At 32.4% G+C, this 18,244-nt stretch overlaps 1 protein-coding gene across 8 annotated transcripts in view; it reads right to left on the reverse strand.

Moving 5' to 3' along the window:
* LOC143223043 (uncharacterized) overlaps positions 1–18,244 on the reverse strand; it is a 409,689-nt gene that overhangs the window by 24,724 nt on the left and 366,721 nt on the right. For all 8 annotated transcript variants that reach the window (XR_013012632.1, XM_076450437.1, XM_076450438.1 and 5 more), the window contains 3 exons: positions 16,889–17,111; positions 13,906–14,090; positions 9,614–9,746 (listed from right to left, as the gene is read on the reverse strand). Coding sequence is in view for 7 of the 8 variants with exons in the window: in XM_076450437.1 (XP_076306552.1) it covers positions 9,614–9,746; positions 13,906–14,090; positions 16,889–17,111 (541 nt within the window). In the remaining variant the exon portion in view is untranslated. The remainder of the gene's footprint in view (positions 1–9,613; positions 9,747–13,905; positions 14,091–16,888; positions 17,112–18,244) is intronic.

Raw genomic sequence — 18,244 nt, forward strand, 5'->3', positions numbered from 1 at the left:
AATTACTGATTAATAATCTTAACTGCAAGGGTGGAAAAAAAGGTTCTCCTATAATATATAGGTGTTAATTCTATGTTAACAATTAATTTTATTATATATATGATTTGATTTTATTTTAATTTCAATAAGTGATATTTAGATAAAGAAAAAAACAACAGAAAATAAAAAATTCCAAAGGGATTTTGAACCTTCTGAGCAATAGAATTAGACAGTAAGCCATAAAAGATGTTTACAGAAAATACCTAATGTAATTAAAAAATAATATTCCAATTTTATAAGCTGCATGTATATCATGCAGTAGAGAACATCTTTCATTTGATATTTGGTTTTTCATAAATTACAGCTCTTGAGAAAAAAAACCTCAAATAAATACAGAGGGTTGAGTATGTTACATTAAAACAATCTTGAATATATAATTAACAAGGCATGTGAAAATCACAGCTGATATAAAGTTGTGTCAGTAGAACATATATCAGAGCTACAATCTTACAATGTTTTGCACTTCAAAAGAAATGTGATACAATCAAGAATATACACCTTTTAAGAAGGGTGTGTAACAGCTTTTTTTTTTTATGGAAAATATTCACACACTCACATCATATACAAATTGGGAATTTAGAAATTTTATGATGAGGTCATCCTTTGTATTTAATGCCATTGGAAAATGAAGGAATATGGATCATTCTGGTACAAAAACCATTCAGAAACAGACTTGTAATATATCATAACCCACCCATGTTAGGCAAAGTTCACAAGAATCCTCAAACACAAATATCAGTTGTAAAAAACCATCTACATGAAATAGCAGTAAACAAAATCCAGAAGGTTCTCCTTCTGGAACAGTGCCACAAGTTGCTTCAACAACTGATCCATTCAACCAGCTGGTGCATGAATTGATTATTCTTGCTATCCCATACATTAACCTACCAGATACAGCTCCTACTAACTTCTGTGAGTCCAGACTGTTAAAATATGGCTTACAGAAAACAAACAGTGGAGGGACACTTTAGACATAACAAACACTTTAGACATAACAGTATTAGAACAAAGCCATTTGCAATGAAATCTATGGTGTAGGGCTATTATCAAGATGAATAGTTTTCAAGCAGTGTTATCAGAAGTGGAAACATGGTCAGGTTACAAAATCATTTTATTATAATTTACTCAACCTCTGTAACTCCATTCATCTACAGTTAGAGATTTCCTTAATAAGAGGAAATATCAAAACAAATTAGTATGATTATAATATAATTCTATGACTTTATTTATTGTAGTTTTTATTTAATAGATTCAATTTGTTCCTATAATTAAGTTTCATACACATAAAAGAACTGTTTTATAAAACCAGAACCTATGGATAGTTTAAAATTAGAAACAAAAAGTTTGGAATAAGTATAAATATACTTATGTACACCTATTACAGATACCAAGGGAATTAATTTAATCACTGGTTGAATCATGAAAGAAGTAAAAAAGTTTTAAACTGTAATGTAATAAACAATAATATACAATTGAGACAGAATTAACACTTAGAAGAAAAGTATCACTTCATTTACCAAAAAAAGTTGTTTGATTCACCTGTTAGTTTTCAATGAATGATATATATATATATATTCATCATCAGAAAAAAAAAAGATTTTAACTCCATTAAATAAAACAGTAAATAGCTTGAATTACTTCTATAAAACAGATCTACATAGAACAAGTTAAAATTTGACATTAAAAATTGCATAAAGAAATACATTAAATGAAATATCTTTACAATGATAAAACTATCTAGGCAAAATTCATCTACTTCCTAAACTTCCTATCCTTGTTTATACACTCAAGAACACACACACACACAAATTATTGCTAAACTATTAGTATAAAAAGCAGTATGGTATAAAATATGTTATACTTTCTACGATGAAAATATACTTGGAACTTGCCTGTACATGAATTCACACACATTTTTCCAGAGAATAATAATAAAATTTCAAGCACCAAACAACATATTTCACTCTATATAATGTAAGATGCTTTCATAACCATTCTGTCTGTTATACAGCACAAAAAACAATCATAACAGCTTGATATCATATATACCAGTTTCTATGTGTAACTTAACTTTACACATCATATATAAGAGCATCATAATTTAACCTTCAGTAGCCTAGTCACCCTCATCTTACAAAAGTTAAAACTACATCGATAATGTCATAGTTAAACTGAAGTTCAAGCATAGAAACTGTATAACTAAAAAGTGTTTAATGTTTTATTAACCTGTTAATAAATATCTTAAAATACTAAATACTTAAAAAAAAACCACATCTATATCATTTTGTGGCATTCTCAAATTACCGTACTCTTTGGTTTATAAGATGCACCCCCATTTTCAAGGCTATCTTCATAAAAAAAAATATTTTCCACAGTTATCATTTATTTATTTGTTCAACATCAGCATAATATTATTGTTTAAAATACTTCAAAAGTAGTGTCCATAATAAAATAAAATATGATTGTTTCATACATTTACATCAAAACATTGTTGATTCATTACAAAAACTTTCAAAATCTTCATTTGCATTACTGAAAACAAGTTCTGAAAGTTCACTCTCACTTGTCCTCAAACAATATCATCTTTGATGTCATTAAGGTAATTGTTTACATCACATTTTTTTAATTCCTTTATTACAGTTTACACACTTTGGGGAAGAAAAAGAGATGTGGTACTTTTAAACAATAAGAAAACAAAAAAACTACTCACTCACCATAGGGGGGCATAAAATTTTCTACCTTTGGTGTATAGGACATGAGGGGGGGGGGGGCTGAGACTACTTTTTTTGGAAAAAAAAGTATGTCTTATGCACCAAAAAGTACAGTAAGCATTAATAGCTTATTGTTAAACATATTTCTGCATGAGTTTGACATAACTTAGAGCCACAATATCAAGTCTCACATGAATATTGCACAAGTACATGACTAGTCAAGAACAATGAACGTATATGAGCTATGCATACACTAGAAAACACAATGTTCCTAGCAATGAGAAAAATAGTGAATCTCTTTTCCCACATATAATGTCTATCAATTGATCACTGGTGTTTTAGTAACAGCCTTTATATATAGAACTGCATAAATAAACTGACAAAATAGTTCTCAACACTTTTCTCTGCACACGATATTAAATATGCAAAATATTTTCTGGTCCATTAGATAATTTTTAGTTTTTCACATATAATAAGGTAATTTCCAAATAACATTCTTATTACTACAAATTAAAATAATTAGAAGCCACAAAGTTATAATTTTTTCTTTACTGAAAATTTATTTTGAATAGGTACTTATCTTCCCTTACAAGATTAGCTACTCTTTTTCAGTACTGTTTTCTATATATGAGCCTTTTCTTTATATGTGCTACAAGCCATCTGCTCCCTCATGATGGAACTAGAATATTTTAATGTCTCTCATACAAATCATCATACACAACTTTTTAAGTAACTGGTGCATGTCTTGCTTACATTACGCTTGTGGCTACCTCTCACTCCTCTTCTTTATTATTACTTTGAAATCTGGCAGAATGTGTCAGCATCAAAAGAGTCAGGAGGAAGTTTGGGAAATGTGAGTGACAGGTAAGTACCTATCAGAAATACATTTTCAGTACAGGAAAATTATAACTTCTGATATGATACTTACCACCTCTCACAAGATTAACTAGAATCCAACATTAAGAACGAGGGACCGGTAAGAAGGAACAAAAGAAAAATCCAAAGACCAGGAGAAGGGGAACACACCACTTCTGACCAAGTATACTCTTCACCAAGTTGTGGATGTGTTAGTTAAAAGGCTGGAAAGGAGAGGAGAACATCAAAATGGGAAAGAATATGGTAGTAAAGCGAACATAATCATACAAATATATTGTAATTCATTCCCACAATGAGGTAGGTGGGAAAATAAAGGATATGCCCTCAGGTGTAAATTAGCTATGGCATGTTGGATCATACTTGGTAAGTCAACTACATCCTGCAGTTCTGTAGATGGTATCAGAAGGCCACATTATCCAGTAAGTTGCAGGGTCAACTCCTGCAGTTGCCTAAGTGGTAACAGGAGGTCACATGATCCAGTAAGGTGACAGTTTGACTAGTGCTTGTGTAATTAGTATCAAAAAGCCAAGTCATCCAACAACATGACAGCTCAATTCCTCTGTCTCATCTACACCAGCAGAACTCCACCACCCTACTCCTAACTGAATGGTTAAAACAATCTTTTTGTAAAACTCATACAAAAGAGTATCTCCAAGGCCAAACACCCCAGAAACTTGAAATTGGGAAGTGATTAGAACTCCCATACTCCACTCAAGGAAAGGAGAGTAATAATGAGGTGAATAGTCCAGAGGAAAGACATCACCAAAGACAGCACTATGATGGACCACGAAATATTATTTTGAAAAGCAGACCATACTGAGCTATTCATTCAAGGTTTTGCAGTAATGGGTAGCAATCCTCTTCTGCTTTACTCATACAGTCTAAGGATGGTACAATCTGGAATGAGCATGTTTATGAAGCAAAATGTCATGAAGTTATTCACAGTCAAGTAATCTTGTTGAATCCTCCATCTCAACAGTGAGTGCATGAGCCAATGGAAAATAAAGAAGTTGATGTGGCTGTATGGTACAGATTTTTAAGGAACACATGGTCAGCCACCACTTGCTATTGTGGGATCCATATGATAAAAAGTATATAAAGGCTCCAGAGAAAAAGAAAGTATGAACAGCAACATGACAGTTTGAGTCACACCAAAAACTGAAGCATGGCCACAAGTGGCAGATGAAAACTCCAACAAAAATAAAACCACAATATGACATAGATAGCAGGAGATGAATATACTAGGAGGAGTAAAAATGCTAAATTTCAAAATCCCATTTATTAGACAACATATACAACAAGAGGGGGAAAGAGTGATGTGATGGATTTGATGGAAGGACAACTGAAACAAAGGCCAAGAGGAAGAAGGTAGTGAAGGATAAGCCAATGGAACCACAATGGAGACCCAAGTGATAACTGTAGAATGTGAAAGATGATGATGTTAGGAGGATTGCTAGGAGATCAAGAGTTAGGAACAGGTACCCCAGAAGGGAACAATACAGACTATATAAGAATGAAAAGCCCTGGTTAGACACGTAGGCATACTCAGATTCAGCAGAAAGTAAAGACAGGAAGCAGAGGATAGGAAAATCAGAGAAAGGAGTAACAGTCTTCCCAAATTGCTGAAGTCTTCAATAGAAAGGAACAATCACGATAAAGGACAAGACAGATGGAGCAATAAAACTTGTATGAAATGTCAAAGGCAAACAAATCTGACCAGCATGGAACACAAGAAAATGATTCAAACAGAGGTAAATCAAGAAAATGTAAGACAAAATGAATAATCATATCCAGAATGGTAGGATGCCAGAGAGAGAAGTGTCTGGAAGGAAAGTAAAAGCAGTATAATAATAGAAAAGTAAAAACCTTATGGTATCAGAAAATTAAATATATTAGGTAAATAGCCACCCGATATCCAGAAAGCTAAGAGACCATAGAAACATGGTCAATTAGCTATGTGAAAAACAATTACCATGTGAACAATGTTAGACTTGGTAGTAAAAAATCTCCCAGAAGTCCAACTGTGGACTATGTTCCCTTAGTTTAGGTAAACTTCCATGGAAGATGTACAGCTGAAAATAGCTAAGAAGGAGGTGACCAGACATGGGAAACCAAATTGTCTTACCAAGAAGTGGATGAAGGCTAGGTGTGAAGAAGCAGAAAGTGAAGGTTGGGATGTAGGACATTAGATAGAGATTGACAAAGAAAAGAGGAACAAGAGGATAAGGGGCAGAGGGAAACAATAACTGTAACCTTGAAAACCAAGGCTGAGGTGGGCATGAGGGAGCAATCAGACAGACTTAACAATGAGTGGAGTGGACAAGAGAAATCACCTGAAAAAGTAATGGGATGGATTGGTCTACATAAAGATATGTGTATGACCAATTCAGGTTGAAGGAATTGCCTGCCAGAGACAGGTAACCAATATAAGTCAACTTAGTGTTGAGGCACTTAGCAAAGATATCCCCTTGGGGAGATCCTCACCAATGCTAAAAATCCCAAAAAATGAGGGGATGTAATATCTACTTTGTTGGATATATCTGGTTGAGGCTCAAAAAATGATCCATAATGAGACTAAAAGCAGCCAACACATGACATACAATAATGCAAATATGATGTACTTAGTTTCAGAATAAGGGATCCAAAGTCTAGAAACATAAATTTCTGGACCATGTGTCCCTTAAGTGGGCAATATGCACTAACACTGTATAAATGTCTGATGAAGTTTTCCTCATACAATGTTGACCAAGAAGAAGGAAATAATGTAGGGCCAAACATATGGACAGAAGTATGATAACAGTGAAAAGCAAATTGCTTTCATTTGCAGATCAATGGCTCAAAGTTCCCTGGGGGTTGACCCATACTCATCATCCCCAAAGGGATGTGACCATGAAAAGATTTAGGCCCAAATACCTGGAAGAAAGTGACACATCAGCCAATGTATGAGCTTCATCCAGTCACCAATGCAGGTTGTCTTGTATGGAAGGAAGAAGAGAATTAAGGGTGGAAAGAGGATCCTGATCAAGGTTCCATAGTTTGTGAACCACAATACCACCTAAGCCACCACAGAAAGTAACTGCCATAAAATTGACTGGTTCCTGTTAGGAATGAGCCAGAATAAGCAAGCCATTCATGTAATAATGAAATCACTGTCTCTGAGCAATGGAAATTTCATGCAAAAGCTCAGATAATTTGACAAAATGTGTAAGGTGCTAAAGCAAATCTGAAGGGAAGGGCCCAAAACTGGTAAACCACCTCAAGATGGACAAAATGAAAATAAAGACTAGATAGCTGTACATGCAGGCAAAGTTTGGAGACATACCTTGATGTCATTTATAACTTGAGAAAATGCCCTGCTCTATACTGAAGTGAGATAGTGAAATGATAAGATAGAGGCAAGAGAAATTGATTACCAGCCACCAAACCTGGTTTTCATAGGGATAACAAAAAAGGCAGAAATAATTCCTCTTAAAGCAAGGAGAACAATTGTCTGCTACAAGAGAAATACCCTAACCACTTCTGACAGATACTGGTAGGTCACAGGATCTCAAGGAGGAGGGAAGGAAACTGGGAAAGGAGTAACAAAAGGAGTGGAAAGAAATGGAGATTGAAGACATATGAGACTCCAACAGAAACAAATGAGCTACAGTATTTGAAAAGATGGAATGTTGTTGGAACAAAGTTAACCAAGGCTTAATAATATTTGAGACAGTATCATTACATAGTATCCCAGAATTGGGGCTATACATAATATCTAAGAGAAGAGTAAACACACATGAGCCAATGCAGTATCATGACTGATAAGGTCTCAACAACAAGAAACAATGTAGTAAAACACCAGATCTGAAGATGAGATACAGAATGAGTTGGAAAAGGAAAAACAAGGGTATCTCCAGAAATCTCACAGGATTTTGCAGACAACCTCAGAGGTAAGTGTTTGTAAGAAGGACACTGAAAAAAGTTGGTAAGAGTAAGAGCAAGTAAGGATATCAGATATGTGGAAGATAGACATATGATTCAAGAGCCCTCCCCCCCCCCAAAAAAAAGGTAAAAAAGTAGCCAAACAGTTAACTGTTGATCTATAATTGAATACACAGCATGATGACATGAAAAAAATAGAATAATCAGAATCACTTAGGAAGATAACATGACAATTCCATCATGTAACTGAAAGGTCAATGGATCAGCAAGAATCTGAATAACAAGGGAAGGAGAAAAACCTAAAGGATAGGAAGATCATTAATGTAATTAGAAAGAATGCAGTTAATAAGAAATAGGAGACAGAAAAAAAAAATCATAATTCTGAAACAAAATCTGAGAAGACCTAATTAGGCCTAGGAGACTCCTCAGGTTGGAAATGGGAAAAAAGACGATCAAATTCTTTGTTAGACAACAAAAACTCAGCAGTTTTAGTAGGACCTGTGGCAAAGTCTAGGTATAAAGTTGGATTATGTAATGTTTGATCTCCTGATGTATAAAAGCAAATAAATTCCCCAAGGTCTGAGACAGACATTAGTCTCTGTTTTAACCCCCAAAGTGATGAGGCTAACTTCAGAATACATTGCTCAGAAAGTTCTAACCGAACTCAAGTACAAAAATAAAGCAAATGGAATTGACATAAATATGAATGTGGTTGAATAAATAAATTAAGTCAAAAAGCCACCACTTTGTGAGAAAAACAAAGTCAAACATGCTGCAATAAGCAAACAAAAGAGTACATCTGAACTCAAATATTGCCAAAATGAAATGAGATAGTTTGGTAGAGGAGTGTAGAAACCACATGTTGTTATTGATGAAGGGGTGATGCATGATGAATTGCATGAGAGATGCTGGAATCTTACAAATACCAAAATCCTTGCATGCAGAAAAAAGTTTGCATATAGAGGGCAGCACTAACAAAAATAGCTAATCTTTCAAGAGGAGGTAAGTAAGCTATTGGAATCAGGGCTACACATACATGTGTGTCAATGATAAAAGACTTATAAACAAATTATTTTATAGGCAAAATGATACCCCTATGACAGAATCTGATCAAGCTGTAATAGTATCTCTAGATTATAAGATTTGCATTTCTTAAGAAAATTTGCAACAAGTTTTAAGCGTTCCTGATTTGTAATGATTAACATTAACATTGATATATGAACAATGTAGTTAGAAATTGTGTATGCAGCCACAAAAAGCACTTGTGTATTAGTTATGCCTTTAAAACCAAAACAACAAGTGACAGCTTATCTCAAGACTGGTTATAGATGTAGAAGTTTGAGCAGGTAGTGTACTTGCCTGGCATTTGACAGGTTTTGGATTCAAATCTATGATAGAATACATGTGTCATGGAAAAATTAATTATCACATTTACATCTAATGTGGTGCCATCTTGAGATCCTGAAATTAGACCCATTGATGAGTTTGTTTGAGAAGGGAAGAATGTAGTAGTTTTAGTTTTTACAAAGTAACTTATTACTAAGCACTAGCAGGTTAACCTTTTAGCTTCAATGTCTCAAGTTCATATCTAAGATGAGGAAATATATTGCACAAGATGAATTACTACACAGTCATACACCTATTGAACCACTTACAATTCAAGAAATTTCTATTGACATGCTTTAATGAGTAGTTCTTATCTACTTATTGCATGTTTAAAAAAGAAGGTTGAGGGCATGTTTGCAAGGAGGATTGAAGAAGCTGGGAGGAAGCACAAGAGGAAGAAGTAACTGGTGGGACTAAGAAATGCCCTGTAATTAACTGTTGCCTAGCTAGTAACCCACTGAGAGCAGGATGACCTGTAAATTCCATGTGGGCTGCTAGAGAAGTTGGGGACAAATGATTATTCCGAGTTGAATTTAAGGAATTTGGGGGACTGCATACAATAGAAGATATGGTAGGATTCACAGAAGGCAAAGAGAAATGAGAAACATGACTTTTTTCAACATCTGAGATAGCCTGCTTAAGTTCGTATCGAGTATGGGACTTGCACTGTGTTTTCTTACTTGGAGTCCCTGAAGCATTTGGGTCCTTATGGGTGATTCGCATGTGTTCCATCAGGGCTTCTCCGTTCATGCAGATTTTGTGACAAACAGGGCAAGACTGTGAAGTAGATCCTCCAAGTAAGGATGCATGTTGCTAAAAAATAACAACAAAAAAAAAAAGACATGAATTCCATAGACATATTCAACACTCACTAAAAAAGCATTTACATACAAGTTAATTAAACAAATAATGGGAAAAAGTATTTTTACAAATAATAAAATAATAATCAGTACATATAAGCTTTCATACTGCCTTTGGGAACAAACAGATGTTAAAGTTAAAACTAGTTTTAGTAATGCCATTTTTCAAAACTTTTACCCTCATCATTCTATTAAGAGAGATTTAGATTATAATAATGAAGAAACATTCATGTGTACTTCACTGATGTTTGGGTGCGAAGCAGACTCTTTTCCTAAACACACAAACCCTATTGTGACATGTACACTTAAGACAGAGAATGACTTCAAAACTTAGTATAGAAGAAATTATGTAATGTTTCCTATTCACTTTCAACCACATTTTCTTCCACTTTGTAAGTAGCAAATCCCTGAAATTTGAACATCAGTATTTACATTGTTTAAATAACAATTAAATTTTTTTTGTCTAATAAATTTGTAAAAATCAATATAGTGTTTTGAATACTTTATGGTTTTAACAAACCCATTGCTCCTTTGTACTGTAAGTCTTCCTGAACAGTTTATTTGATTTAGCTCACACTGTAGTAAGTTTAACATGTTTCTGACTCAATAAATCAATATAATATCAAACAATATGATTTATGCTAATCAATTTTTAAACATTTACATCAAAATATTTCAATCTACTTCAAGTGCATAAGATACATCCACAAATAAGGATAGACCTTAAATTAGCATTTCATTGAAAGTCATTGAACTTGTAACTTAATTTTTTATTTTACTGAATTTCTACGTGATACTTTATATCAATATTAACAGTTTCATTTATTTCTCCATCACATGTAATTCTTGCAACAAATTTATTTTTAAGCATCATAAAGAAGAAGAAAAAAAAGATTTGTGAACAAACATTTTCAGTATGTAGTTTAACAATGTTTTCCTGTAAAAACTGTAAACTCAGTTGCAATACAATAAAAATAGTTTATTTTACAAACCACACACACACACACATACATATATGTACCACTTAATTACACAAATAAGTCAGTACATCAGAAAGTTACAGTAAAAACATCAATACAAATTTTCTTAAACTACCACCACCAACATTTCTGCAGAATTATTAATGGTGAATAAGAAAGTTGCTTTATTATACATTTGTTATTACAGTTTAATAAGTTTAAAGCTTGAAGCTTAAGAAGTTAAAAGTTTCAATATGATAAAACCGTGATATAATAAATGTTTTTGTGCTCAGTAAAACTAAATATTAAGTCTTAAGAAAAAAATTACTATAGAAACAAAAAACATTACAAGCACTTATGAATGCATAATAATTAGACAGAAGAATATTAATGAGCATCAGCTGTTGAAAAGAACATGTAATACCAAGCTTCACCTCTGAAACATAATACTAGATCATGCTCAAGAAAAACAGTTCTATGCTGTCTACATACAAGCCATGTGTTGAAAAACTAACACTTTTATTGGCATCTTGGAATATATTGGTGAAAAGAGAAAAAAAAAAAAAAAAAACAACAGGCCTTTAGAAACAGCACTTTAAGTATTGTAGAAATGTAGTATCCTTTTCATTTAAGTATAATAAGTAACCCTTTGTGAGAAGTGTTATTTTTTCTCTCAACACCAAGTAATCCTTTTTCAAATAACAGGAGTATTATTAGTTGCTTCAACTAAACTTATTCAAAGTGTGTGTGTGTGTGAATGATATATCCATACTTATTTTTGAAGAATTATAATAAATCTACTCTTCTTTTAATTTAATAAATTTAAAGTGTTACAATGGTGAGAAGAATGCCAAATTTAATACAAGAATTTTTATTTTCAAACAATGGTGATATATTGAACATATTTAAGACAGAGTTCAAGGAATATTACAGAAAACTTAAATATAACATTAACTTCTGCAAACCAATATTCTACACTTAACAAAATGTAGTTTGAAATGACTTTTGTAAAAACTTACATCCATAACTATAAAGATGAAAAGATACCAGTAATAAAGATAATGTAAATAAGCACTGTTGTACAACACTGTGTTAGTTTAATGTAATCAGGTGTCTCCATTTTGACAAGAGAGATCCAGTTTTGAGCTGTCTGTCCCACTGTTCCCCAGAAACTTTAGGAAATGTGAAAATGTCTCACTCAGGAAGATAATGAACTTAAAAGTTGTTCCTTTATCAAATTAACACTGATAAGTACTACTGCACAATGACTACATATGAAACTTGTCCTGTCCTCATATAATATCCTTTATTTTCATATATTAATGTTCAAACACATACAAAATCAATCATATACTTATTGACATTGTGATAATATAAAATTAGCTTGCTCACTGTCTAAAAACACCCTTGCTCATCTGCCATTGACTGTTATAGTATAAAATCACTGAAATGCCATATATTAGTGTTCAATACATAGTAATATTGTTATAACTGACAAAACAATATGATATTAGTTTGCTTTATCTTAGGATATGTAATGAATGTCCAAACAATCTTTGAAAATTTTGCAGCTTAAACTGGTCTATATACAGTTATTACTATAGCATTTCACTTAGAAACACACTATTGTCATATCAATATCTTAAACAAAATTTTGCACTTTTTCAGGCAATTTTATTAAAATATTCTCATATCTAGGATAATTATAAATGCAGAAAATGTGATCATTTGTTGTATATAACTGAGAACATCATCAATTGTTTCTATTGCAGCTTGTTAAAAAAATCTTAGGTTAATTATGAAAATATTGTCAAATAAGGATTATAATGTTTAGATGGAATGTATTTTTCATGCATGCCATTTTTGCATTCTTTTCTACTGTGTGTTTTCAAAATGCACTTCTGATTCATTAAAAAAGTAATATCTAATGAAGAGTATAATAATAAGATGATATGAATTTTTTTATGAAAAGAAGTTTTAATTTTGTGATGCAACCAATTTTTTATTCATCACTTAGGTGTCCCATTCTGCACTTCTGGAAATCTGGTCAGCTTATGTTAGCTTTACTATATGTTTTCTATAAATAACTATAATAATAAAAGGGTAGATCAGTGTGTGACCACCATGAGTCCAAGAACAAAAAACATGGAAACCTGAAATTTTGCACCCATACTACGTGCAACCTGAGGGTATGCACCTGGTTATTATGATTTATCCAAGTGAGAGTGCAGCAAGCTCATATTTTAGTGAAGCAAGCTAGCAAAATACCATGTAAAAAGAATATGTGACAGCCATAGCACCAAGACCAAGGGAGCTGTAAACCTGAAAGTTTGTACTCATACTAAGTGGACCCTCACAGTGCACACTCGGGTATTATTACTTATCTATGTGCATGCAGAAATCTGCATCTTTTTAATAAGGTAACCTAGCAAAAAATTGCATAGAAAAGAAGTGGTTCCTTATATTACAGATAGAATTAAAAACAGCAAGAGCAACATACATGTCTATGTATGCATGTGTGTCTGTGTAGGTGTGACTGCCATAGCTTCAAGAGTAAAAAACCTAGAAACCTAAAATTATGCATCAATACTAAATAGACCCTGAGAGTGTACACCTATATATTATTACTTATTCCTTTTTTTAATGAGGCAAGCTAACAAAAAACCCCATAGAAAAGAAGTGGTTTTTATATTACAAATAAAAATACAACACTTATAATTTCTCAAAACCCCTTGAAAAGAAGTGGTTTTTATATTACAAATAAAAATCACAGAGAGACACGTGTGTGTCTGTGTGTCTCCTAGAGCTCCATAAAACAACATTTTTTCAATTTTGTAGATGTACATTTCACTTTATACTTTCAATACACAGACCTTTAACAACACTTCACCTCTTAACCTTTCTGATGTCCTTTTACATTCTTAATAATCTGTATTTTATTTTTATTTGATGCTTCAGAGTATCTGAAATAATAACAATAATTGTTTTGTACAGATATAAATAATTTGAATTAATTTCACCTAAATACTTAAAATTAATATCTTTTATTTTTCAGTAAAAAGAGTTTAAACTCTCAAACTCCAAGATTTAACTTATAAATAACTAAAGTGTTTAACTATATCTGTAAATATAACTGTACAGAGTTGTACCTACTTTTGATCGGTGGGTTCTTAAGCTGCTTTCTGAAGCAAATCCCTTACCGCAGATGTTGCAACTGAATGGTCTATTTTTTGATCGTTCCATTTGGTTGTCATGATTTCTCAAATGTTGCTGCAAGTTGGACAACTGAATAAATGCACGTCCACAGTCATGGATGTGACATTTGTAAGGTCGTTCTCCTACAAAATTAAAAAGAATACACAAGCATAATTGTTTAGCAGAAATGATTTTGATAAAATCTACAAAAAACAACATTACATTCACACATATTATTAAGAGTAAAGAATAAGATAAATTAATCAACAAAAAAAGGAACAACCTGTAACGTAAAGAATATCTTCACATTTTACTGAAAAATGTTAAACACAATTCATATATAATTAGTACTAGATTTTTATTTTAAAAAATTTCTCAGTTATAAAACTCACCAATAGCTCATCCAAAATATTTCAATAGATTCTGACAAGTAATAAAACTGACAAACGTATAAACATGAAGCACTTAATTTTAAAACACTTCACATAAACTTGATCTACTTTGTTAAACTGTATTTTAATACATCTCTTATAAAGTTAGTCATCAACAAGGAAAAATAAGGAGCTTTCAACTAGATTCTAGAAAACTGAAAAACGAATCACAGTCTTGAGAAATTTAACTCAATGGTCTATTTAACAAAAATGTTTTTACATTTCCTGAAAGTTACACAGTACTATGGTGGATCATTTAAACTCTGGTAGATAGCCACATTTATATTTACATAATTAACTGTCTACCATTTATATCAACAGTATTAGATTACTAGTACTAATTTGTTAACCTGCCAAAGCTCTTAACAAGATTTTCATACAAGATATCTGTGAATAATAGATTGCCTTCTCATTTGTCATGTAATAGAACATAAAAGAAATACCATATAGTCACCCTGTAAAATCAATTTGTAACAGATATAAATATTTTTGTAAGTGCAATTTATCTCAAAAGGAGGAAAAGTTGAAAAATAAAATAATACACAACAAATAAAAGATTTATACATTACTAGAAAAATATTAAACATGCTTAATATATGTTTAGGTATAACTGAACATATTTTGAAACCAGCTGTAACATATTAGTCATTTTAATCAAATATTTAAGGATATTACATAGTTGCAGTATGAGATAAATTAAAACTTGTTTATTTCAATCAACTATTGCCATAATGCATCTGCACCATGAGTCTTTTTTATTAAATTTATGAAAATCATCTAACTGCTTATCCACACCAAATGATTTCAAACATAATTACACACGAGGGTCTAAAATATATGAAAGGTTCTCTGCTGCTCTAGAATCAACTACAATGTTTTTATGCAAATGTGAACATTTGATAATCTTTTCAATTTATTTTTTTCTTTCTGTAATTCAAATTAGTAACACAAAAAAAACAAAAAACACAAGACATTTGAAATTCATAATTATGAAGGATGGGTATCAACTAACATGTATTATAACTAATTCAACTGAATATAGAAAACAGCACTATTTAGTTGCAACCATACTCAGTAATTTTACTGTTTACCAGTGTAACTAAATGCATGAAAAATTAAAATAAACCACAATGCCTTATGAAATTTTAATACACAGTCATCCATCACTGTGCCACTACAATTTCAAAAACTTTTCTTGTAGTACATTTTAAAAATGTAGCTCAATTCTCTGTTAGAAATATTTGTATTCTGTCATATGTTACAACTTTAGACAAGATACACTATCATTGTCATTAACAAATATATTTATGACATCAGAACTTTTCCTTAATACCAAATGTGCCAAGGACAAAAATTTCCTTATACAGAATGTTGCAATAAGATTAGGCATATATGTGAGAACTAAAATGCTGGTGAGATTATTTAGAAGTCTTAGAGTTTATTAGTATTATAGTCAGTACTTGGTCAATTGAATTATAAAAAAATTCTTTATTCTTAAGGTTCAGCCACTTGTAACATGCCAGTGTGATTTTTAAGTTTTAAGAAAATAAAATTAAGGCCTAGTCAAAATAACTGTTACTACAAGATGTAACAATAACACAAAAGATAGTGAAACTGTCATCTTTTAACATGTGCTTTTCCAAGTTTATACTAAGATCTTATTTCTCAATAAGCTTGTATGTCATCAGTTAGTTCTAAATATATCCAGCTGAAAGCTCAATGCATAAAATTGCCATATTCATAAATGGTACATCTTGATTATATTTGTAATGTCAGAAAAATATGCAGGTTCAAGACCTATTAATATAGAATGATAAAAACCTTATAACCTAAACACTTTCAAAAGGTGAACCTACCTCCTTCAGGTATAGACTGAAGAAGAAAGGTCCACCTTTTGAAAGTGCTCAGTTTACAGTTTTTAACTTATTTCATCATGGTTATAAAACATCAAAATATAAAAGATTGTCCTACTAAAGAAACCATCATATTTTTTTTTATTTCGCACAAAGCTACACGAGGACTATCTGCGCTAGCCGTATCCCTAATTTTGCAGTATAAGACTAGAGGGAAGGCAGCTAGTCATCACCACCCACTGCCAACTCTTGGCACTTTTACCAACGAATAGTGGGATTGACCATAACGTTATAACGCCCCCACGGCTGAAAGGGCGAGCATGTTTGGTGTGATGGGGATTGGAACCCGCAACCCTCGTATTACGAGTTGAACGCCTTAACCCACCTTGCCATGCCGGGCCTTAAACCATTGATATTTATAAGCTGCGACCTATCCGACAATAATAATACAAGGAAACTTCTAGTAATTTTGTCTACTAATCTTTCATATTTTTTTTAACAGACAAAAATTTGAAACTATATTCAAATCTTATAAATATATACATATATATTAGGATAAAGCACGCTTCATATGAAATATGCATGTTTAACAACTAAAGATTTGCCATGACACCATTTACAAAATTATTCATATATAGAACATTTAACCCTCTTTACCTGTATGGAGTCTGGTATGTTGCTGAACATGTGAAAGTTGTTTGAAACGACGGTCACAATATGAACATTTGTAAGGCTTCTCGCCCGTGTGAACTCGGAGGTGTTGGGTCAGTTGATGGTTGGATGAGAAAGTCTTCAGACACTGTTGACACTGATGGGGTTTGACGTCACCGCGATGGACCTCCCGAGCATGATGCTGCATGGCAGACTTGTGCAAGAATATCTACGAATCAAAAAGGGAAACTGGTTACGTTCTAGCCAGCCTACAACTGAAAACAGTTCAATATATTTATATATTATGTCTATGTATAAATATGTGTAAGTAACAGAAAGAAGAGGCTGTTTTTCTATATTTCTAAGTCTTCATTAAAAAGTTTGCCTTTACCACATCAAATGGTAAAGTTTTACAAAACATTATTCTCTTTATATAGAATAAAATAAAATATGACTTACCCTTTTATTCTTTTGGGATGAATGTCTTAAAGATAGTATAACTTTAATTTACTATCAAACTGATTTTTTTTTTCTGTTGTTTAAACTTCGGCTTCCATTCTAATGAAAATTTTTAAATTATACTTTGAATACAGCTTGAAAACTAAATATTACAGTTAGCAACTTTCTTTGATAAATATGCAAATACACGTATAAAATGTAACTTTTAACGCACTCCGACTTTGCCTGTTGTTCTTCCACTATGATTGTTACCATCATAGAAGATAAACTTCTACACACACTTTAGGATATTCTAAGTTCCACTGTCACTTCCATACAAACTGGCAAAACCAGTTATGTCATACATGAAAATTTTAATAGTGAACCCGAAAAACTTTCTGAATAATTATAATAAAATATCCTTTAATGTTAAAGAATTCTTATTTTAAGCTTTCTTTCCGTTCAACCTATAGTAAACATAATTGCTGTTTAATGTTTTTATACATGGGTGAAATATCAGCACAATGTTATATGTACTTGCTTGTTCCTGAAAAACGCGCGTTTGATAATAAAATAATCATTTATACTCGTGCCTTACATCAGTGGATTTTATTACTATCACGCTGTACAGAAAATACATCGATTAGTGCTAACGTTAACACGTGTGAAAAGTCATTTATTCGATGATAGAATATGACAACGGGCCTGGCATGGCCTAGCGCGTTAAGGCGTGCGCTTCGTAATCTGAGGGTCGCGGGTTCGCGCCCGAGTCGTGCCAAACATGCTCGCCCTCCCAGCCGTGGGGGCGTTATAATGTGACGGTGAATTCCACTATTCGTTGGTAAAAGAGTAGCCCAAGAGTTGGCGGTGGGTGGTGATGACTAGCTGCCTTCCCTCTAGTCTTACACTGCTAAATTAGGGACG

Source organism: Tachypleus tridentatus, chromosome 8 (assembly GCF_004210375.1).
Source record: "Tachypleus tridentatus isolate NWPU-2018 chromosome 8, ASM421037v1, whole genome shotgun sequence".
Lineage (NCBI taxonomy): Eukaryota > Metazoa > Arthropoda > Merostomata > Xiphosura > Limulidae > Tachypleus > Tachypleus tridentatus.